The sequence below is a fragment of the Bufo bufo genome, chromosome 5 (genome assembly GCF_905171765.1).
Source record: "Bufo bufo chromosome 5, aBufBuf1.1, whole genome shotgun sequence".
Classification (NCBI taxonomy): Eukaryota; Metazoa; Chordata; class Amphibia; order Anura; family Bufonidae; genus Bufo; species Bufo bufo.
In genome coordinates, this window is record NC_053393.1 from 105,391,757 (window position 1) to 105,417,591 (window position 25,835).

General features: G+C 43.1%; 1 protein-coding gene across 1 annotated transcript in view; it reads right to left on the reverse strand.

The window, feature by feature from the left end:
- Positions 1-25,835, reverse strand: part of CRISPLD1 (cysteine rich secretory protein LCCL domain containing 1) — an 89,048-nt gene that overhangs the window by 61,144 nt on the left and 2,069 nt on the right. Inside the window, exon 2 of the mRNA XM_040432989.1 lies at positions 22,798-23,121. Within this exon, the coding sequence (XP_040288923.1) occupies positions 22,798-23,055 (258 nt within the window). The 5' untranslated portion in view covers positions 23,056-23,121. The remainder of the gene's footprint in view (positions 1-22,797; positions 23,122-25,835) is intronic.

The window sequence follows — 25,835 nt, forward strand, 5'->3', positions numbered from 1 at the left end:
CAGTCCATTTTCACCAACATGCCCTCTCTCCCTGTGGCATGGCCTCCGGAGTACTCACCCCTCCCTCTACACCATGCTGCTTGCTCCTCCTCCTTGCCCCTGCTCTCACTCGTGCGTGCTCCATAGGGCACATACTCTTCCTAACTTTTAATGGACAGTGTGCACACTGGCCAATCTGTCCTTAGCTTATGGGAGCATTTCCTAGGGTATATATGGTGCCTCCCCTATAGGAAGGTGCCTGAGAAAAGGGTACCTGGTTTGTCTAGCCCCTACAAATATGTGCTTATATCGGATTCTGATGTTTCATGGGAGCTAACCATATTGACCCTATGCTTCCTGCCCTGGCCTATTGCCTTAATTATCCAGACCCCCTTTGGATAGGTGATAACTTCAAATTTTGGCACAGCCCCTTTAATATACCATTTATGAGGCTGATGGCTCTAATAACGTGGTCATAGACTATTGAGATATCAAATGTTCACTTTTTGAATGACTTGTGCATGATCGGTCTATGAAGGTTGTTTTTCTGTATTACCGTGCCATAAGCGAGAATGATACAATGACAAAATTTAGCAGATCAAATGTTGCCTAACTTATTGACTTGAAAGATCAAGAGTGACTAATAACTTTTTTCACTTCTCTACTACTCAGTACTTTTACATATTGTCCTACATGTTGCTTCTGAGTGACTGATAGTTAAGAAGCAACATCTCCTGTCCATTAGGTAGTATATGAAAGAGGTAAGAGCAGCTGGTCTCCATCCATATGTTGAGGGAGAACTAGTAAATATACTGTAGATGAAGTCCGCAGATGGAAAAACTGCTAATAATGCCAGACACAAGTCATATAATACAGATAAGCGAGATTTAGTGTTATCACTAATGTGTACATGCCTAAAAGCTTAGTATGAAATCATGAAAGGGTTGTGCACTTTTTTTTTTGGGGGGGGGGGCAGCCCTACAAAAGGAAGCATATTTACCAGCTTCATGATACTGGGTCCCAACTCTCTCTCATCCCAGCTTTGGCTTTTCTACTCATCTCCCAGGTTGTAAACTTCTGTTTTGACACTCTGCAACCAACTGCTGGTCGCAGCAGTTACCTGCTCCCCTTGTATCATGCCAAATAGTCATGTGATGTAAGAGGGGTGGGTAAACGATTGGCTGCAGCAGCGTCAAAATGGAAGCTTACACCCTGTAAGCCGAGTGGAAGAGCAGAGGCCGGGCAGAGAAGGAGTCGGGAGATAGTGCCAGGAAGCAGGAAAGTATGCATTCTTTCACAGGTCTTCCAAAGTGAGGGGGGGGGGGGGTATTAACCCCCCTCCAACGAAGCACAACCCTTTCACTAAAATTATGTGTAGGTTTTAAAACTAAAAATTCAGCATTGAACCAAACTTATAAAAGTACAGTAGAGATGGGCGAAAAGATTGTGTGTACTTTTTCTTCCCCACATTATAATGAAACCACAGTGGGGTTTTTCTCTCAGTTTTGTGTTTTAAATAACTGCTTTTTTAAGCAAAAATCTTAAATTATGTCTCTGAAGGCCCCAAATTAAAGCAAAATATATGCACCAAGTATTTGCTGTATATAATTGTCCTTTTAAAAGACACTCTGGACCCAGGAAAGCCAACAGAGACAAAAATAACGGACAAAAGCTATGAATACTTAATCAGGCCAAAGTCTTTGAAAAGGAGGCCTGTATCCTTTCCAAACAAGTACTGTAGAGAGCTCTGTCTGTGCAAGTCATATTGGAAGCAAAATTAGTATCTTTAAATGTATTCAGGCTCTAGTAATAGACGGACAGAAGCTGCAGAACCAAGCATCAAAAACAATGACTGTATAGTTCTGAATGGGACCCTTCTAAAGCCATCTCCCTGCCTCTGCCCCATTGGAAGGAAGTCTTCTTTTTAATTTGCAGAATCATAGTAATTTGAAGTTACTGTAGTGATCTTTTTATTCGTAGAGCGTTTGGCTGTTTATTTTAATACTAATGCTTTTAAATCTTCACTGACCTCAAATGTTTCTTTACTTAGCTAAATCAAGAACATACAGCTCCAATGGAGATGTACAGCTTCATTTTATTTATCTGCAAAGATTTATGAGCAAAGTCCAGATTGTGTCTTCTCCTCTGAAGGTGCTTTGTGGTCACAGATTGGCATTACAACACCCCTCTATCAGATACACATGCATAATGCAGGGAATCATTCAGTCAAGCTACTACATGGTAAGGGTACAGTTTTGCAGTTGCATAATTTGACAAAAAAAGCCACATGTCACTATAGTGATGAGTAGGGATGAGAGAATCGACTTCGGATGAAACATCCAAAGTCGATTTGCATAAAACTTTGTTCTAATACTGTACGGAGCAGGATCTCCGTACAGTATTAGAATGTATTGGCTCCGATGAGTCAAAGTTATTGCTTCGTGAAGTCTCGCGAGACTTCGCGCAATAACTTCATAAATTAATTTGTATTGCATAAAACTCGGGTTCAGTTCCAAGTGGTACCCAATAACTTTGACTCATCTGAGCCAATACAGTCTAATACTGTACGGAGCTCCTGCTCCGTACAGTATTAGAACAAAGTTTTATTCGAATCGACTTCGGATGTTTCATCCGAAGTCGATTCGCTTATCCCTAGTTAAGAGGATTTTATGAAATCCCATGAACAATGTTCAATTTTTATAGCACAACACTTAAAAAATAAATAAATAAGAAAAAATATGCAGCATGCCTTATTAGTCACTAGCCAGTACTCTCTGCTCTGCACTGATGAGGGGCAATCACCCCGAAACAGCTTTCTGCAGATGAGGTGCTGGCTTATTTAATATCCAAGTCATGTCTCAAGGCTTAGCTAAAGAGCTGAACATTGACTTATAGGATAGCTGCCTTACATCTGGTGGCATCAGAGGCAGAGCTTGTTAAGAGCTCATTTGCATCCCTTTCCTCTTAGTAGTCACTGTTACACCACAGGTTTCTATATTGACTACTGTGGGGAAAACTACAGCTTTAGGGCTCATGCACATGAACGTATTTTCATTCCGTGTCCGTTCTGGGTGTTTTGTGGACCGTATGCGGAACCATTCATTTCAATGGGTCTGCAAAAAAAAAACGGAAGTTACAAGTCTGCATTACGGACAAGGATAGGACTTTTCTATTAGGGGCCAGCTGTTCCGTTACGCAAAATATGGAGTGCACACTGACATCATCTATATTTTTTGCAGATCCGTGTTTTACGGTCTACAAAACACAGATCCACAGTAACATACGCTGCACGTACCAAGAAAGTACATAGACGTGGTGTGTAGCAAGTGGACTTTATTGGATTAATAATGCATTTCGGAGCTGGACTTGATCCTTCATTAGATTACATCCAATGTTTGTGACACAACAGAAAAGTGTTTAAATCACAGAAAAGGGTGGCAAAAAGGGTGGGGAGGGGTAGGGGGTGTCCCCCTGTTGTCATCTACATAGATCAGCAGCAATCTGTGTGAAACCAGACAGTAAGTGTTCAAGCTCCTGTGGTGCCACCAAAGGGGAAATTAAGCATTAGAGTGCTCTCCTGATCCATACTATACTCTACCTACACTAGTGTTGAGCCTGGCCGCACAACCAAGCAAGGTGATTATATTGCACACAAACCTCTGTCTTGCCTCCTATAGTCTTTCACAGAGTGCATCTCTCCTTTTGTTCTGAATACAGATTTAAAAGGGAGTCCATCACAACGAATGCCTTGTAGGCCTAGCTCAGCAGAATGTAATGATACATTTCATTTAGAAATCCATTGCTTCATTATGGCGAAAACATACTTTTAACCCATATATGAAATGAACTGTTAGGTGCACTGGAGGTGGGTCCTAACCACTCTGTGCACCCTCATGCTCCCTCTGTCAGCCCCTCCCTCTGCTTTTTGATTGACAGGACAAAGGTTCCTGTATAGTCTTGTTGTCTGACCCTGTCAATCCAGGAGAGGGAAGGGCTGGCAAAGGAAGCAGGAGGAGAACGAGTGCACAGAGTGGCTTGGGCCTTCCCTTGGTGTACTTACCTGCTCAAGCTATCATTGCATTCAGCTGAGCTAGCCCTACAAGGCATTAACAGAGCATTTCCTGGGAATAGATGTAAGAGAGACAGCTATACTGAAAACGGGTCTATTAAGGACACACTCCAGCATCTTATTTAATATATAATATTAACTCACTTCATCTGTGTCATGTAATGCCAGTCTGACGCCTTGTCAAGAGCTTGCTCTCCAAACCGTAGGTTAGTCTCTCCAGTGTGTGACCCTCCAAGTAGCTGACCAGGTTCTTCCCTACTTGTTGCTCTTCATATAGTGCTACTGAAGATATAAACTCTCCCTTATCTAAGAGACCAGGAGTGCAGTGATGTAATAGAATAGCCTATAGCTGGGATCAGTAACTTTCGGCACTCCAGCTGTGACGAAACTACAACTGTCAGCATGCACACTTGCTTTGCTGTTCCCAGAACTTCAATTCAAGCGAATAGAGCATGCTGGGAGTTGTAGTTTCACAACAGCTGGAGTGTCGGAGGTTTGTGACCCCGTTTTTATAAAATAAACGTTTTTATAAAATAAACCTTATTCACACTGTGTATACTACGTGTATGTGCTGTGTGCAGAAACTCCAGTGTATTTCTATGAGCCGCAGCTTATCTCGCCTCTCCTCTGCCTCCTGCTTTTAAGAGCTGATGGAGAGAAACCTATCACAAGCCCAGATCAGGGAAGACAGGCTGAATCTGCATCATATACGAATACACAAACTGCAGTGTGAGTTAGGGGACAGCAATTCTACAGTATGTCACTGACATACATCCACTAATTATTCAATTTCTCATAACTTTGCTAGCAATGTTGGCTTGCACCACTGGTGTAACTATAAAGGATGTTGGGCTTGTACTTGCCACTGAGCCCTGTGATAGATATCAAAAATTGATGAATCATGGTACAGACTTGACTATGTGGGGGTGGGGGGACTGATGGAGTGGCTGATTGTCAGGAAGGAAGCGTTTCTTCTCGACAGTCAGCTGCTTGCTCAGTGAAGTAGACTGCTGCATTTACATACAGCGATCTCCTTCACAGTATGAATCAGTGTTTCAGGGCAGCAGATCACTGTTTAGTCAACGCGATCTGCTGCCCAAAAACGACTATCGGTGGTGCCTGCACGAAAGACAGGATCACCCGATGAACGAGCGTTTCGATTGTTCATCGAGTGATCATTGGCACATTTACACGGGCAGATTTTCGGGAATAAGCGTTCACAGGAACGTTCGTTCACGGTAATCTGCCTAATAATTGGCTTGTGTAAATCCACCTTAGGGCTCTTTCACACAAGCGGATGCCGTGCGGGTAATCTGCTGTCAAAGAGTGCCAAGCCCCGTTCTGGACAGCAGAGACACGGAGCAGTAACATGATTGATAATGCTCTTTGCCTCTCTATGATATTTTTGCTACAAAATCACAGTGACCACTTTATCTCACTGTGATTTTGTAGTAAAAAGATCACAGAGAGGCAAAGAGCATTATCAATCATGTAAATGTTCCATGTCTCTGCTGTCCGGAACGGGGCTTGGCTGTCTTTCACACAGCGGATTACCCGCACGGCATGCGCTCGTGTGAAAGAGGCCTAAGTGTGGGTTCCCTTTCTGATTCGAAAACCACAGTAATGAGTAACTGGCTTTTAACCCCTTAAGGACCTCCTCCGTAATGTACGGCGGAAGTCCATTCCCTAAACCTGGCACCCACTTGCATGTGCAGCGGGCCCCAAAGCTGCCAGGTTTCTGCTATTTTAAATAGTAGAGACCCGCTGCACATGTATGCGATCAGCCATAAGGCTGATTGCATACGTTTTCCTCTTTGGATGCCATGGTCAAATGTGACCATGGCATCTGATCAGTCCAGAAGAGGAAGTTGCGTTACATTGCTGAAATAGCCCGAAGCCTCAAGCAGGCTTTGGTGCCTATTTCAGGAATATACCAATACAGGCCACTAGGTGGCAGCATTGTATTGTTACAGTATATTCCAAATTAAGTGTTCAATGATGGCCATTTAGCCATCAATGAACAAAATGGGCAATCTAATGATTGGCAGTTATTATCACCCAAGGTGACTTAAAAAAAAGTTTAAAAAAAATTGTTTTTACAAAATATAAAAAAATAAAACCGAAAAGTTCAAATCACCCCCTTAAAATAAAAATGCTTAACCCAAAAAAAAAACATCATTAATTCAACTACCCAATCATTTTTTTTTTTTTTTAAAGTGATCAAAAAGTCGCACACACTTCAAATTGGTATCACTGGAAAGAATAGATCGTCCCGCAAAAAAGGAGGCCTCATACAGCCCTGTACACATAACTACAAAAAAATTACAGGGGGTCAGAAAAATGATACAAGTGTGGTATCATTGTAACCGTACTGACCTGGAGAATGAAGGTAACAGGTAAATTTTACTGCATAGTGTACAGTGTAAAAAAAAAAAAAAAAACTTAATTGAATTGCGTTTTTTAACCAATTCTACCCCATTTGGAATTTTTTTTCCGCTTTCCTACTACATGGAATGCAACCGTAAATGGTGCCATTAGAAAGTACAATTAGAAATCCCTCATAAGACTATGTGAATAGAAAAAAAAAAAAGCTAGGACTATGGGAAGGCGGGGAGTGAAAAAACGAAAATGCAAAAATGGAAAATCCCAGAGTCCTGAAGGGGTTAAGATGATTGATTTGTGTACAGTATGAGAGAGCCCCAGTGAGGATAATGTGAAATTGTATAACCTGCAGAATTAGATATCCTTGATTAAAAGATAACGTCCTCAGAAGACACAGGACATCATATTAACTCTGTTCGGTTTGAAAAACACAAATTGCAATTTTCATTGAAAGAGAAAATAAGAGAGCTCTACGGTATCATTTAGAGAGGATATAATTACCTCTAAGTACGCTGCTACAAGAAACAAGCTTTGCATGAAAGAGGATGTATTGCTTGATATCATTTCCAATACATAAAGCCTCCATTCTTACAACAATGGTCCACTGTCCATTTTCATCCCTGGTGTTGTTTAAAACGACAGGACTTCCCTTTACATCCGTAACTCCATTAAGGAAAGGAAGATGTGTCTCTGATTTCACTTCAAGGACAGAGGATGCATTTTGGAGCTGAAAGCAGAATTGTTTCTTACAACCTGAGTATGCACTCTTCAAAGCCGGCGTTCTCTATGAAGCACAGTTATACTGCACCATCACATGAGCATATTTTACATACACTTGCAAAAAGATGAATCCTAGCTATTAATAATATTCTTTATGTTCAATATCAAGTGGAAAGTATAGAGTCCCTATAAGCTCCATGTGAAACTCTATTTAAAGGGATTTTACACTTTTGTAAATACCACAGATAGTCATTATAAATGGGGTTCACCATTTGAGCTTTATTCACATCTTATACGAGGTGTGTTCAATAAGTTATCTACCCCAGCATGTTCTGTCAGTGTTCGAGAGCTGAGCTTGTCTATGCAGGTTAAAACATGTCTAGACATGCAACACACACGGTAGCAGTTCAGTCTGATGAAAACACTGGAAGTGACAGGATGGCAAGTGCAGTGCAGTACAGGTCTACAAAGAAAGTGATGGATTTGGAGCTTCATTTTGTGATTATATTCCTTACAAAGGAAGAAAATAAGACTAAGGAAATCAATGAAATGAAGATTGCTGTATATAGTGATGATGCCCCTTTCTACTACAAAGTAAAGTTTTGGGCCAAGCAGTTTAAACGTCGAAGCATCTTCAGAGTAAATGGGCCGTAAAGTGGAGCCCCTGATTTTGGAAGATCTTCAGGTCAAAGTCAGTGTTATAGCTCATGAATTAGACATTTCATTTGGCACAGTTTCCAGTATCATTCTAGATGTTTTGATGATGTCAAAGGTTAGTTCCCAATGGGTGCCACAAATGTCTGAGCAGAAATTTAGACATCCTTAGAGAAAATCCAGGGGATTTCTATTCTCAAATTATTATGGGTGATGAAACATCATGATCCTGAGAACAAACAAGAGTCCATGCAATGGAAGCACAACCAGTTACCAACCAGAAATTTTGTGTGCAGCAGTCAGCTGGAAAGATCATTGCAATAGGAGGAGAAATGCTGTGGGATGTTGTCGGCAGGTATTTTGCTGCTTCACGACAATGCACCAGTTCACAAGTCTTACAAATCACAAGCTGCTATCAGGGAATGCAGCTTCATGGAGCTTAACCATCCACCCTACCGTCCAGACACAATTCTCAGTGATTGATTACATTGTCTTTCAGAACCTGAAGAAATTTAGGAAAAACGATTTCCTGATGATAATGCAGTCAAAGAGGCAGTAACAGGGTTCCTGCAGCAGCAAGAAGTCTCCTATTCTGAGGACATCCAATTATTGCAGGTGAAATAAATGTGTTGAAGTCAAGGTTGGGTTATATTGAAAAGTAGCAAGTTTAATTTTCTCAGAAAACTGATTTCATATTTATGTACATAACTTATTGAACACCCCTCGTAAGTAGAAGTTTGTACAGCCATCCAAACTGACTCTCTGCGGTTTCTGTCTCCAGTAACAAACATTCTACAAGTGGGGTCACATATAGGTTTTGCTGCCATTTTGTATGCATTTTTTATTTTTTTAACCAAAGCCTTATGTGGCTTGAAAGGGAAAGAGAAATATAAGGGAAAAATGTTATACATCTCCTTCCTGCTGGATCCACTTCTTGATTTGGATCAAAAACCTGTGTGGGACAACAGCCTTAGGCCTCATTTACATCTCCTTTAGGAGATCCATCAAGCTGTTTCGGCACAAAGCAGCCTGCTGGATCCTCAATTTCATTGCCAGATCCCCTTTGACTGCAATGAGGTCCAGCGGTGATCCGTCCAATTTCCAGCACAAATACAACGTTTCACCGGATCAGGAAGCCGTATCTCCTAAACGGAGATGTAAATGTAGCCTTACAAGTTTAAGAAAAATTACTTAAAAACCCCTGAAATTTTTGTGTGTTTTTATGTAAGCAGAAATAAGAGGCTGATAAAGTGTGTGTGAAAGAGGCTCCAATAAGATAAACTTAGCAAATTCAGTCTACCTGTAGAACATGATCAGATGGAGTTGCTCTGTCATATCCAGGTATGAGACTTAGTTATGGGAGGTCAGCAGGACATTGATTTCATTTGCCAGAGGCCTCCGTGTTACTGCACGTGTATCTAAAAAATTATTTATATAACCAAATGAATTAACAAGTTATGGTTTTCAAAGCCACATGTGCTAAAAAAATAAAAATACATGATAATTTATCTTGTCATGAAGGCATGCACAAGTCTTGAGCTGGTTAACGTCATTCATTATGACATAGTACAACTGTGACTGGCTTGTCACTTCCACAAGCGTTCTGAAATCACATTCCAATACCACCATATAAATTAATTGGATAACTCTAGTTTACTACATAAGCCTCATCGCATGCCATTCTCTAATGTCAGACAGATGGAACTGCAACTACAATGCTATAATAGGTGAATGAATAGATGGATAAGATGCAATACTGTATGTTACCATTATTATCTTTACCTGATAGCATTTACCTAATGTTCTTACTAAGGCTTTGTATTGTACTGTACAATAGTGGCAGTAATGTATATAGAGCACTGACTGAACTGTTTAGACCAGCTGCTCTCAGACCATAGGGTGGGCCTCACTTGACTTTTTATTTAGCCAGACAGTTTGTCCTCCCTGATGGACAGTGGAATGCACACACTACTGACACAATACACCGTGCCTGCTGCTTAGCAATTCCACTTATCAGACTTGTAAAAGTGACTGCATAAAGTGAACAATTTACTGACAGTGATGTCAATGTGGTTGCTGTATAATGCAGGTCCATTAAAACAGTTTGAAAGATTCTTATTTGGAGAGAGAGCATTCAGATCATTCACAAATGGTCTTTTACAATTTATTTGGCATGACATTTGTTGGCTTCAGCTGGCATTTCAGTGGAGGTGCAACTTCCTACCAAACCACTACTAGCGCATGTAAACATAACTAGTGACGATCGAGCATGCTCGGCCGAACACCAGTTCAGCTCGAGCATCGCGATGCTCGGCACATCGCGGTGTTCGGCCGAATACTGCGTGTGCTCGAGCGCCATGCTCGAGTCTCCTCCCCGCACGTTTGTTGGCTGCCACGCAGCCAATAAACGTGCAGGTAAGTACTGCCACTCACTGTAATGCCGTAGCCATGTTGGCCAGAACGCGTCATTGGGTGCTATTAAGCACCTAATAACACGTGGTTCGGCTAGTCTTAGTCAGGAAGAGCTGTGCTGTAGAAGGGACAGATAGTGTAGGGAACTGAATAAAAATGTTTGGTTAGGCAGGGTTGGTGTTAGAGAACCAAAAGTCCTTTTAAGGACTATTGTTGTATCTGGCAGCAATATATATTTTTAGCGCAACCTGCGCTAAATAGCTTGCAAATGTTTGGCCGCTGCAGACAGCGTCATTATCTGCGCTACATCTCCTGTGTAACGTTTGCGCATCCTAAAAATATCTGTGACATCCAGTGTACTTTTTCCGTAGACGGTGTCCGCTGTCGACAGTTACATTACCTGCGCTACATCTCCTGTATAACGTTTGCGCATCCTAAATATCAGTGACATTCAGTTTAATTTATTTGCGCATACACTTACAAAACCTGCGCTACTGTACATGTGACATACTTGCAAGCATATGTACCATTTAATATGCAGAAGGTGAGCAGTAATGGACGGGGAAGGGGCAGTGCTGCTGATGGTGCACGCAGAGGCCGTGGCCCTGTGCGTGATGAAACTGTGCCTGCTGCCAGAGCACAAGAAACACACACATCCACGATACCTAGCTTTATGTCCCAGTTTGCAGGGTGGCACAGGACAAGACTCTCAAAGTCAAACCAGTGCGACCAGGTGGTCGGTTAGATTGCAGCAGAAAATGCTTCCAGTCGGTTAAGCACCACCCTGTCTTTCACAAAGTCCAGTCTCAGTAGCCAAGAGTCTGGTCAACAAAATCCTCACCCTGATCCTCCTTCCTCCCACCATGGAGAGTCTTGGCAAACAAGTGATCCCACGCTCGGATATTCCGAGGAGCTCTTTTCATCGCCATTCCTTGATTTGGCCCTCTCGCCAAGAACGCTTGAAGAGGGACATGAGGAGATCTTGTGCACTGATTCCCAAACTCTTGAGCATCCACAGTCAGAAAAAGATGATGGTGGGGAACGGCAATTAGTGTTTCACAAGGTGGATGATGATGAGACACAGTTACCAACAAGTCAACCGCAATTAGTGTCTCAAGAGGTTCATGATGAGGATGAGACACAGTTATCAATAAGTGAGGTTCTTGATAGGTCAACAAGTCGGGAGGAGGACCAAAGTGAGGAAGTAGAAGAGGAGGTGGTGGACGATGAAATCACTGACCCAACCTGGGAAGATGGCAAGCTGAGCGAGTACAGCAGTACAGAGGGGGAGGGATCCGCAGCACCGCAACAAGCTGGAAGAGGCAGTGGAGTAGCAAAAGGGAGAAGGCAGGCCACACCAAACAGGCTTGCAACTGTTCCCCGGAGCACCCCCTTGTGGCAATCTCTCTTGCCAAGGGGTAGGTGTTCCGCAGTCTGGCGCTTTTTTGAGGAAAGTAAGGACTATAAAAGAATTTTCATTTGCAACCTGTGCCGTACCAAAATGAGCAGGGGCATGAACACTAGCAACCTCACCACCACCAGCATGATCCGCCACATGGCATCAAAGCACCCTAATAGGTGGGCCAAAAGCCTGGGTCCACAATCAGTGTCTGCAGTCACACTACTGCCTCCTCTTCCCTGTGTTACGTTCTGGCCAATCCCCTGTCCAAAGCCCGGATGCCTCCCAACCTGGACCTGCGTAAGCACCATCAGCGACGACATCCACTTCTGTGTCCCAGCGCAGCGTACAGATGTCCATACCCCAGGCCTTTGAACGAAAGCGCACCTTTCCAAATTTCTGGCCCTGGAAAAGTTGCCATTTAGGCTTGTGGACACTGAGGCTTTCCACAGCCTAATGGCAGCGTCCGTCCCTCGTTACTCAGTCCCCAGCCGCCACTATTTTTACTGGTGTACCGTCCCCGCCTTACACCAGCATGTGCCCGGTCTGGCAACGCTGTAGCAGTGCTTGCAATTGCAGCTCACCGACTGTTGTGCGAAGTGAGCACGCGCTGGAACTCCACGTTACACATGTTGGCCAGGCTTTGTGAGCAGCAGAGGGTAGTAGAGGAATACCAGCTGCAACATGGTCGTCGCTTTTTCAGTCAGCTTCTGAATTGGGTGATGATGATGAGGAGGAGGAGTAGGAGATGGTTGCCTCCGCTACAGAGGATAGTACCCATAGCAGGTTTATTCTATCTGTTCAGCGTGGATGGGCCGAAGAGGAGATTGAGAGTCAGCCTTCTGATGAGGACAGCAAAGTCTTGTCTGTTGAGACTCTGGCACACATGGCTGACTTTATGTTATGCTGCCTTTCCCGTGACCCTTGCGTTATACATATTTTGGCCAACACCGATTACTGGTTGTTCACCCTTCTTGACCCCCGCTGAAAAGAGAACTTCTCATCTCTCATTCCTGTGGTGGAGAGGACTAGCAAATTGGTGCAATACCAGAAGGTCCTTGTGGAAAAATTGCTCCAAAAATTTCCAGCTGACAACGCTGGCAGCAGAGTACATAGGCAAGGCAACGCTCTCCAAGGCCTGGGACAGTTACATGACACCCGCCAGCAACCTTACCCTGATGCGCGGCCTAGTGTCACAAGAAGAGAAAAGTTTTGGAAGATGGTGAAGGAGTACGTAGCAGACTGTCAGCGTCCTCAATGATCCCTCAGTGCCTTACAACTATTGGGTGTCCCAGCTGGACACGTGGCACGAACTGGCGCTCTACGCCTTGGAGGTGCTGGCCTGCCCTGCCACCAGCGTTTTGTCAGAGCGGGTATTTAGTGCTGCTGGGAGCATAATAACTGATAAGCGCATCCGCCTGATAACTGAAAATGCTGACAGGTTGACTCTTATCAAAATGAACAAAGCCTGGATTGCCCCCGACTTCTCTACTCCACCAGAGGAAAGCGGCTGAACAAAAAGGCACTTTAAATGTGGCTTTTATGGTGTATTGAATACACTGTATTCCGATGCACCCCTTCTACCACAAAAAAAGGTATATGGTTCAATCTTTCTTTTCTCGTCCTCGTCCTCTATCATATCAACATGCTTACTAGGCTGCCTTCGCTCCTAATGTTTTAGAGGGTCAGGTCAGCAGCAGGCCCTCAACCATAATTTTTTTGATGGTCAGCTCAGCAGCAGGCACTCGTCCTATTGTTTTAGAGCAGGGCTGGCCAACCTGCAGCTCTCCAGCTGTTGTAAAACTACAATTCCTACCATGCCCTGCTGTAGGCTGATAGCTATAAGCAGTCTAGGCATGCTGGGAGTTGTAGTTTTGCAACAGCTGGAGATCCGCAGGTTGGCCATTCCGGTTTAGGAGAGTCAGCTCAGCAGCAAGCCTTCGCACCTAATGTTTTAGATGGTCAGCTCAGCAGCAGGCCCTCACCCCTAATGTTTTTGAGGGTCACCAGCAGGCCATCAATCATAATTTTTCAGGGGTGTGTATGATGCCCTCCTTTATGTGTAATAAAGGGTGTATTGGAGTGCCGGTTCCTTGTATTTTTTGGCAGCCCTTTCACTTAGTGCATAGGCTTTATGAGTGTAGGAGTCCCACTTCCTGAACTATTGTACCACAATGTGAATGAAGCCCTCCTTTATGTGATATACAGGATGTATCGGCGTGCCTCTTCCTTGTAATTTTTGGCAGCACTTGCACTTTATATACAGGAAAGAATGTTTACTAAAAATTTTTTCTCTAAAATCGATTTTATCTTTGTATTATTGTCAGTCTGTAAAATTGGCGTACTACTCAGACAACATCGTTCCCAGCAGCAACCTGGGAGTCCAAGATGCATCCAGACATCTTCCCCATGCTGTTCCCGAACCACTTCAGTGGTGTTTCCATCAATTTCTGACCTTTTCATGTGAACCAGATACCCTCCCCTCATCAGAGCTGGGGGTGCCTGGTTTAATGCTCGGGTTCTCCCATTGATTTCCATTGTGCTCGGGTGCTCGGTAGAGCACCCAAACATCCCGAGGTGTTCTATTTGAGCACCCAAGCACTTTGGTGCTTGATCAACACTAAACATAACCCTTCTTCTAAAAAAAGGTACCCTTTTAAACAACTAAAACCTGCAAGTTCAACTCTTGAAACCCTTGGTGAGGAGCACATATCCATGGGGTAAGTTGCTGTCATACTTAGGTTTCCTATGCATTGGCTGATGAATAAGCAATATGAATGGAATAAGCAATATGATGGGGTGCTTTAGAGCATGAACTGCCAAAATGTCATACCCATAGCATCACAAAGGTGTTCAGGTTTTTAAAACTTATGGATAAATCATCAATAGTAGTTTGGTGAGGGTCCAGCTACAGCATTGATTCATATTGCACTCACTGTGGTTTTTTGGATGTGCCCGATATTGTAGCTAGTGCCCAAAAAATATGAGGATAGTCAATTGAACTTTGAAAAGCTGGATAACCCATTGAACTCCATAATGCTGCTGTGGTAGAACCTTAAAATGGAAAATCATTCTCTAACCCCCCCACCCAATATAATTAAAGGGGTTGTCCAGCCATATACATTTTTTTTAAACTAGTTCAGGACAATAAAACAAGAAATACTTAGCTTACTATACTCACAACGCTCTCATTCTGATGCTTCCAAGTCTCCTTTCCTTCGTGATCACTCTAAACAAGCAGGGCATGCCCGTTCAGCCAATGGCTGGCCAAAGCGGTGACCCATCTTTGTCAGTGATTGGCTGAGCAGACATTTCCAGATATTTCCTGTTTCGAGGCAGGACACAGAAGTGGAAACCAGTGGGGACTTGATAAGCGTTGGAACATCTGTAAATGAGTGGTAAGGTGATTATCTCTTATATAATTGCTTTATGCTAATCTGAGCTAGTCTTAAAAAAAATTGTCAGCAGCTGGAGTAGCCCTTTAAAAGTTATGCTTGTGGTGTACATTTACTTTATAAACTGGGAAACCTTCCTACATGTATGCTGAACGTATCCATAACAGTGATATATTTTTTTATATATACCGTATGTTGGGAAATTTTCCTCACGTGTACACCAAATCTGCACCATAAATGTAATGTGAACAAAGCCTTATGTTTCTGGCAATAGGGGCATTTTCATGTGATCCACATTCTTTACATTGCAGAGGATAAAATCCACACTGCATATCAATTTCTGCACATATCTCGCACCGATTTTTTATTTAGTGTGGATAGAGTTTGTTAAGATGTCGGGGGTTAACAGTGGATCTTCAAAACTGACAAACACTATGAACTTTTTGAAACTTGACCTAATACACACATGTATTGATCTTCAGGACGGAGGGCTAATGATGCAATAATCATAAAGGAAAGCCGTAAACGGTTGTCAAACTAGTCATAACACATAATTGTTAGCGGTAAGAAATTGTAAGCAGAGGCGTTATTTTTTGGTAACCGATTTCATGGAAATACCACCACAATATTTTTTTCCTCACTCACTTCATGGAAATACCTCCATAATATTTTTACTTCAATTTATTACAAAGCCAGAAACCATATGAAAAAAAAAATGGAGATAGAATTACATGACTCCACAGCTGAAAGTCTTCTGAACCATTTTTTTAAGGAAATGAAATTCTGTCCACACTGCACATATTTGTTCTTTAAACAAGTGAGCAGAAAGAAGACTTTTTTTACCCTCAATAATGCCATAAACAACTTTAAAATGCTGAACATATGTCCCACACACGCACCTACTGGAAAATGTAACTCAATGAGAAAGATGACAAATAAATGGATTTTAAACCAGTGTATATGGCATGGTTTATTCATCGATATCTGCTCATTCTCTCCTTCATTAACAGCTTGGAGTGGGAAATGAAATGCTCTAAACTTCAAGCGGAATTAAATTCTTGTCACGAACATGTCAGCTGGAAGGATTCCAAAAGTAATCAGTGGAATTTCCTTTTATAGTTTAACTAGAAGGGAAAGGGAGCATTTTATATTATTTCCTTTCTAGATTGATGCTTTTTTTTTCCTTGTGAGAATTAGGCCTTATGCACATAGACATTTAAAGAACTTTTAACAATCGGCACAAAGGTTCTTTATTTTACCATATCTTTGACCATATGATGTTCCATTTGGCTACCTACAGTATGAGTTTTATATTTGTTTCTTGACTTCCATAAAGCTTTTCATATACCATTCTATACTATTCCAAAGTACTTCCCAACTCAAAATCAGTTGTTCTTGCCAATAGGCCAGGGGAATTTTCCAATTTCAATCTACATTAACTTCTCCGGGTGAATATATGTGATCATGAAGCATCCTATGGAGCATGGGATGGACTTCTTGAATTACAGTGACATACTGAATGTACACAAAAATCCTCCTGAGTGACACACTGAGGGGTCTGAATCTCCATAGGATAACATTCAGAACTGGTACAGGCCATAATTGTCACGGTGGGGAGTGAGGGGAAACCCCCCACCGTACAATGTAAAGGATACGAGATAACTGCTAGGCCAAGAAGTCAGGAAAAGGGAAGCAAGTTACCTCCTATAGCATCTCTAATCCTCTCCCTAACTCCTCACCGTATGAGCGGACCCCGATGGTAGGATGGCTCATATCCTGGAAACCTGGGACCCCGAGTCGCCCTGATAATCCCTCAGATAGGAGCAGGGGGGAGACGTCCTGTTCATCCAAGACACAGAAGAACAAGAGTCTCTAAAGACCTATTAGCAGGGAAAAGGAGGGACCATACACAGCAAGAGGATCGGCAGGTAAGAACACAAGACAACACATTTACCTGCCGAAGTGTCCACGACTGGAACTCGTGCTTATGTACAGGAGCCCTAACACCAAACAGGACGCCGTACCAGCAATTCACACAAGTATCCAGCACACCAGACTCCTCCAGGACCCCCATCCCACAAGGTGCATGGCAGCCCCCCCCAGGCAGCGCTGCATACAGGCTTGTGGTTCACCCCTCTGGGAAACCAACCCCCTTCCGGAGGACACAACACACAGGGAAAATGTCTTACATACATGCAGGGACAAACACCAACAACAGCCCATACTTGAAACAACAATCAAGATGCTCAATGTTCATATAGTCACCATATATGCCATAGACTGCACCAAATATTCATTCAATGTGATCAACTGTGGTCAATAACTGCATAAGACAGTTTAAATGTTGGTACTTTACCACTCTTGATACAGGTTCGGTATTGGCGTCTCAGAGGTATTGCTTTTTTGCGTATTAAACACATATTAAATGGTTAAATTTATCCATATGGCCAGATATTGAGTGCCCTCCTTACATATATCATTTTAAGTCTGGAGTACAACTGACTCCAGCCAGGAAGCCACAGGTAAAATCCACATAGTGGCCACACCCAGGACACACCTAAATCCCCACCAGCTAGAAGATTAACCTCTCGCTCACCAAACAGTAGGAAAACACACCTTAAAGGGGAAATGCAAGTGCAAACCGACAACACTTTGCCACCGGCAACCAGTCTGCACAGCAACCACGTCACGCTCAAACAATATGACCGTGACAATAATATAGCTGCTTGCATGAGCCCAGAGAGAGAGTCATCCAATAAGTCATTTTTAACTAAATTATTATATTTAAAGGAGTTGTCTCACTTAGCAAATAGCATTTATTATGTAGAATGAGGTAACACAAGACACTAATATATTATGATTGTCCATATTGCTTCCTTTTCTGGCTGGATGAATCGCATTAAACTCTGCTCATTTCCATGGTTATGACCACCCTGCAATCCATCAGTGGTGGTCGTGCTTGCACAATATGGGAAAGAGTACTAGCTTATGTGCGGTGCCACAGCCCTGGCCAGCAGAGAGGCCGAACGAATAAACTATGTTTACACATTATAATGGAAGCCACGAAGCTCAGCCAGATTGGTCATATGACAACTACCCCAAATGGACACCATGCAGCACTATTACTCCCTTCAACAGGATGACACAAAAGTGAACAAAAAACATTCATCCCACCTCACATCGCTTAGCACAATTCGCCCATCCATATTTTTAAAGTTTTGTTATGAAAGGGCCCTCTCCTACAATTGATTAAAAAGAAGTGTGGGAATGTCTTTAACTCTGCTTTCTATGTATAACAATTTGAGACAATTCATTCAGGTTGGTGGAATCTACTTCTAAAGATAGGAAGAAACTCAGTCATAGGGCCTACCCTAAACATAATTACAACTTCAGTTGTTCGCAGGCTACAGATCAAAAAAATAGTTTGTTTAAAATGAGTGTCTGCTAATTGTTACTATGCTGCTTCAGAGGTGGATCATCTAAGCAGTAGTATAATTGATTCAGACTAAACTGGGGCAAATCCTTCACCCTAATTACCCTGTAAGGAGGTATAGATTTTCCCACAATAAATCCCTTAGAGAAGCCTTGAATTCATGTTGGCGGTGTCTCAGTGGCAAATGTAGTCCCGTAACATACATAGGTCCACAACAGGTGGAAAACAGAAGTACCAGGAATGAAGAGAATAACAAAGTCTAAAGCAAGCTGGGGTCAGAGCCTTGGAGTCAAAGGTCTCAACAATCCAGGAACAAAGCTGTAAGCAGGTCAGAGAGAAGTCCAAGAGTCAGCAACAATTAAGAAACTGTGGAGTTCATCAACTAGAGTAGCAATAAAGTCTGTAGGTTAGCAAATGGATTAAAACTGCCACCTAGGACATCATCTTTGGGTGCTAGCTGCCTCGAAAACCCAACTCCATAGTGCCGGAGGGTCGAAACAGATTTCAGAAAATGTATATAGACTAGAACTAAAGCCTATGTTTCCTTATAGATGTTGTCTGCATTTGGATATATATTTCTAGGCACATTATATCAAATTTAAACAGCAAATATTTAACAGAAAAAAATGACAAAGTGATTAATTTCTATATTCATGTCACATGAGCCTCATATTGATCTACTATAGTACTTTGCTGTCTCCGCCATTTTTATACCACTGCTCTTTATGATCACTTTGGCTAGTCACCAAATTGGTTTCAATACATATCATAGTCATGACTCACTTCCACCAAAGTTGCAGTCCTCTGCCTGTTGTCAGGCAATATCCGTACCTTGTAACAGAGACTCAGAAGATGTCTGAGAGGAAGTGGGGACATGTCAGAGCTAGCTGAGATCCTGAGCCTGATAAAACAACTGCTTCTGCAAAACTATTGAAGATTATAGGAGCCTCTGGACTTTCTAGAAGTGTGATCTCTCCCTCCTTATCTGTTCAGTGAGCTTCAGAGTTGAAAACATAGTGGGAAGTAAGGAAAGGATGTCACAGCAGTACAGTGCTTGCAGATCCACAGAAGGGAGACTTCTAAAGTATGCTTTAATTTATGCATTTAAAGGGATTGTACCATGAATAGGGCATTCCAAATAAAGCATTATTGCAATACACTGTACATGCAATACAAATTTTGTAAAGTGTTTTATGTATAATACACTTTATTCTCTGGCAGCATCCATTGCTGTTCCTCCTGTGGCCGAAATTAAGGTCAACCTTCGCCTGCATTCAGAGGTCGGCACACATGCTCATTTGCTTCCCTGCTCCCTTCCACCTCTCGTTGCTGGCATACTGATTTTACAGTGAAGCAGGTCAAGGAGCACAGACACATTTCATTCATTTGTCTGTTTATAGCTGTTTCTCTCTCTAAACAGTGGAACAAGAACTTGGTATGGACTGTTTTCTATGCAGAAGGGGAAATGATTAGCAAGAATTCACTGCATTGCACTCCTGGGAAATGCAGGTGCTTGATATGCTGCTACCCTCCTACAGAAAGTGAAGAGACCCAAGCTGCAGAGGGGTGAGTTAAGAAGATAAAAATTGTGAAAATGAGACTGGAGAGCAAAGTTATTCCATTGATATAGTTAAAGTAGTGGTATGCATTTCTCCAGATCATTTTATTATTTGTGGAATAGATTAGTTAAGCAATAAAGTTGTTATCTAACAAAGTGGCAGAACATTGGCTGAGCGGTTAGCCTTGTTGCAGACCATCGGATCAACAGCAACATCTGCATGGAATTTTGTATGTGTTCAAAATAATTATGTGGGTTTCACTTCAGTTATCCAGTTTCTTCTCTCATTTTATATAGTGATGAGAGAAGTAATCACCTCAACCTTTCTAAAAGAGCATTATGTTCTATGCGCCTGTTCTTTGTTTAGAACCACACCTGGTTTTGGCTCATAATCACTGATGGAAATCACTGACCAAAACACTGACGTGTGAATGAGGCATTAAAGGGCTTTTGCGGTGTGTGAAAATTATTCCCTATCTACAGAATAGGGGATAATAACTGATCAATGGAAGTCTGACTGCTGGGACTGCCACCAATCCAGATAACAGGGGTCCCATTTTTGAGCCCTGATGGAGAGGCAGGCCAAGCATGTGCTTTGTTGCTCCATAAAGCTGAGTACAACACACGGCTATTTCCAGGAGTTAGAGAATGAATGGAGAAGCAGGACTCCCTAGCTTTTCATCAGGATGGAAACATAAGACCACCATTCTTGGAATCAGTGGGGGTTGAACCCCCACGATCAGAAAATTTTCCACTACCAATAACTTTCATACTTTACACAGCTCCTTTAAATGTATCCTGTTAGAGACAGTGGTTGTGCATGGTAGATGTATGTGGAGACGGGGGATTGGGCCCAAGAAGGGCAGCTCACACAGGCTTTAGATAGGAAGGAAATTAGATTTAGGGCAGTTTGCCCCCTGTGTATTATTCATAGCTGAAGTGTTAAATGACTGAGAAAGTAGCCTAGTCAAAGTCCTGAATTAAACCCAGCAATAGTCTGAAGACGTGTAGTGAGGCTAGTGGGTAGTTCAGGGCAGCTACTGCAACTTCGGCGCTACCAGCAGTCCCCAGTCCAGAACAGGTTCATGGAAGGAGAGACAACAGCCAGAACACTGCACAACAGGAACTGGTGGATTTACTGCAATGAGGCTTAACCCATGATGGTTACAAGTCCTTCAGGTTAGGGCTATAAAGGGGTTATCCTGAAAAAAAGAATGATGACATCCTCAGGATAGTATAGTAAGGACCAGCACTCGCTTCAGTAATAATTTCAAATACTTGACTTGCATTTGAAATCATTACTGAAGCGAGTGCTGGTCCTTACTATACCATTATCTGTGGATCTTTCTCCCGGGACGCGCGCACCGCACCGCTGAAAGCAGAAGTGCCGCTTGTATCTTCTCTTGGATCCTCAGGATAGGTCATCATTATTACATCAGTGGGGGTCCAAGTCCCGGCATCCCCGCCAATCAGCTGTTTCAGGGAGCCACTATGCTTACCACAGCTCTGGTGAGCGATGCAGGCTCCCAGCAGCTTTCCAAGGACAGCACCGTACATTATATAGTGGTAGTACTTGGTATTGCAGCTAAGTCCCATTTACTTGAATGGGGCTGAGCTGCAACTAGACCATGTGAATGATGTACAATGATATCACTGGCCTATGAAGAGGCTGTGGTGCTCAACAGGTGATTGGCGGGGGTACTGGGTGTTGCACCCCTAGAGATCTGATACTGATGAATTATCCTGATGGTAAGTCATAAATAGCTTTTCCTGGATAATCCCTTTAACAACATTACGCAGAGTGGGATGGTGGTTATTCATCCTTGGTTCTAGGGCCCAAAGCAACACAGGGCTCTACTGGGGCCAGCTACTCTAAGCGCTCTGAACCCTCCATGCCTCAGATTAAATGGCAACTCACCAAACTCAGAAGTGTTGCTTCCTCAGACCTCCTTCCCTAGGCCTCTCTGTCCATCTCTCTACAAAGGCTTTTGTCATGAGGTGCAGCACAGACTCACAGTTTCAATTCTCTACTATGGCCCCACCCCTGTCAACAACATTACTTCTCTTTTTGGAGGTATCCATCCTGTTTTTACACCTCCACTTGGAGCTTTGCCCCCTAGCGATGTCATTGTAAGCAGTTTGTGGCCACCAGAAGTACCTTCTACCTTGTATAAGGCCATAACAGACGGATCCGCACCGAACGCAAGTGTGAAAGTAGCCTTAGATAGTGGGGATCTCAGCGCTCAGGCACCCACCGATGTGAACTTTTGCTATGTCCCTATGAAAACTGAAAGTACAATGCCACTTTAAACACTCCCTTGAGCAAGTTGTGCTAAAGGCAGACAACACTAGTTAAGGGCATAATGCTGGGTCAGCTGCACCCATCTACTAAATTTGTGGGTTTGGGGTGGAAAGCACCTCCATCTAGTAATGAAGGGGATTATTGGGGGAAAACAGTAGTGCAAGGGGCACAAAGTGGTTGGATTTGATTTATTTCTGCAATGTTCTGACAGGTGATGCTAACAAATTATATAATTTCCAATCCCTGTTCCATTATGTTATGTATATAAAATTCAGATTTTTGTTATAATTGTATTATGGCCAGAAGAAGGTACTAGCCCAGTGCTGAAACTGGATATCACTTCTAGCACCCAGCACTTCTGTTTTGCTCCATGTATCTACATCTTTAAAGTCTCATTGTGCAAGATCTTAACATTTTTATGTGGAATACCAGTATTTACTAAAATACACGTCATAAGAGCATTTTAAGGCCTCAAAAAGTGAAGCATATCTTACCATGTACTCCATATTGGAAGCAGGAGGATAAACTTCACCTCTCAGTTTATTGTGCAAATCCAAGATGAGCTTCATGTCACTCTCAGTAATGGCCCTTTTACCCCTCTGCTTAGCAACCCACCACTCTCCATCCTCATCCATATATTTTTCCAAGAGGCCCTCTAATTGGGTGGCATTAGGAATGAGCATTGTAGCAACTGTTTGGACTATGAATAGCAGGACAGTCAGCCGAAGCCACTCTTGTGCTGCACAATTCATGGTTAGGGGCTTCAGACTCTTCCACGGTGACCTCCAATCTGCTTGTATTTATTCCCACAATTTAACCTGTAGAAAAATAACAAAAGCACTTTGAGACAAACAGTAATAAAGTATAAACAAATCCATCAGCAACGATTAGTAAGAATACGGTACATAAAAGTAACGAAAGTAACCAAGAGCAGTCATTAAGTACAGTAGACCCTTTAAAGGGAATCAATTACCATGATTCTGGACTATTATCTGCAGTAATACATAAGTAGTACTAGAGATAAGGAGTCCAGAGCGCCATTTTTTATTTTCCTTCTGCCCGCCGTTTCAGCACTAAAGGCTGCACTGAAAAACACAGTCTGGACTACTGTGCTGTGCTAACGTAATGGACAGGACTCATGTGCGCATGCACAGCAGTTCTGACAGTGTATTTCTACACAACTTTAAAGAGGTGTTCCAGTTAGGCTACTTTCACATCTGTGTTTTCAATTCCGCTATTGAGATTCGTCATAGGATCTCAATAGCGGAAGAAAACGCTTCCCTATTCATTGTCAATGGGAACAAAACGGAATGCACCAAAATGCATTCCGTTCCGTTTGGTTGCGTCCCCATCGCGGACAGAAAAACGATGCAAGCAGCGTTTTTCTATCCACGATGGGATGCAGAGCAAGTCGGATCCGTCCTGACACACAATGTAAGTCAATGGGGCGGATCAATTTTCTCTAACACAATAGAAAACGGATCCGTCCCCATTGACTTTCAATGGTGTTCATGACGGGCATATAGAAGACATGTCATGGCTATAGAAGACATAATACAACCGATCCGTTCATGACGGAAGCATGAGCTTGTATTATTGTAATGCAAGCGTTTTTGCTAATCCATGATGGATGCGCAAAAAACGCTAATATGAAAGTAGCTTTACATTACATTATACCCTATCCACAGGATAGGGCATAACTATTAGATCAGTGGAGGTCCTACTGCTGGGCCCCCCACCAATCATGAGAACAGGGGCCCCTTACCCCCTGCAGCCGCTTCAAAGAAGCAGAGTGTGCAGTCAGGCATGCATGCCGTTGTTCTGCCAGATTTCTATACCTTGCCAAAACTCTATACCGGAAGTGACGTGGCCGCACCGGAAGTGACGCAGCCAATATCCAGCACTCAGCTCTGCTATGTGGAGACCTCGATATTCTGCACTCAGCTCTGCGGTAAGGATGAACTGCTCCTGATGATTTAGGGGTAGGGAGATTTGATGGAACATTTTGTGCTGGAAAATCTACCTACCCCTAAGTGCACACGCACGGTGTACGGTTTTGCGCATGCGCATGAAGTCCCAGTGGATGTGCGCTTGCGCAGCGCCGCACACACCCTCCTCCAGCTGATTCCTGTGCGGCTGCGGCCCTTCCGGTATAGCGTTTTGGCAAGGTATAGAAATCTGGCAGAACACAGTCATTGCATTAATTTCTATGGGAATTCTGGAGATAGGCGTGCGCTGTACTCGGCTATTTCCGGAACTCCCCTAGAAATGAATGGAGCAGCTGAGTACAGGGCTAGGCTATCTCCAGAATTTCCATAGAGATGAATGGAGTGGCTGTAGCACATGCCCAACTGGTAGATCCATTTATTTCAGGGGGCTGCAGGGGGTAGGGGGCCACCGTTCTCGTGATTGGTAGGGGTCCCAGCAGTAGGACCCCCATCGATCTAATAGTTATTCCCTATCCTGTGGATAGGGGATAACAATGTAACTGGAATACTCCATTAAATCATGATAGCAGGGGAAAAGAGGGTAGTGGGAAAATAAAATAAAAAAATAGCGATCTGGACTCTCAGGGCTCATGCACACGAACGTATTTTCTTTCCATGAACGGTATGCGGAACCATTCATTTTAATGGGTCGGCAAACGAAAGTTACTCTGTGTACATTCCATTTCCGTATGTCTGTTCTGCAAAGAAATAGAACATGTCCTACTATTGTCCGCATTACGGGCAAGGATAGGACTGTTCTATTAGGGGCCAGCTGTTCCGTTCCCCAAAATACAGAGTACACGGGGACGTCATCTGTATTTTTTGCGGATCCGTGTTTTGGGGACCGCAAAATAGATATGGTAGTGTGCATGAGCCCTTAATCTACGGTCGTACTCATGTATTGCTGCAGAAAATAGTCTGAGATTCTGACAACAGTTTCCCTTCAAACGGAGATAGATTTCTGCTATTTGACAAACACCTCTGCACTGCATCTGACAAGCGCATCTCGTCTGATCAGCTAAATGTTGGAAAGATATTCCAAGCAGTGACTGGTGTAAGTCCAGACACACCTCTGCCCTCCCAGCACTCCCCCATAGCCATGTGGTTAGGATGTCAATCAGTGCTGCTCCTGCTTTTTCATAATGACTCCGGCTCTCCACAGGATCTCCCAGCAGCTCATTAAATACTCTGCACTGCGGGAAATGCAAACAAGGAGCAGCTCTCACAGGGCAGACTCTAACTTTATAAAAAAATAACACACAGAATACAACCTCTAGATGTCAGGCCACCCCTTTATCAGGGACCTGCAGGTTACATACAATGTAATATCTACTGTATTTATCCTTATTAGGATGAACATTCTAAAGGCCACAGTTTAATCCATTCAATCTACATTATGGAAGTCTTTTGGGCCTGCATTGAAGGTAGATCATTATAACTCTGAGGTAAGGTAATGCAGTACAGTGATGGCCAGTTCGCCCGCGAACACATGCGGGCTGCCATCTTAACTCACAAGTCCGGCGATGCACAGGTAAATCCTTACC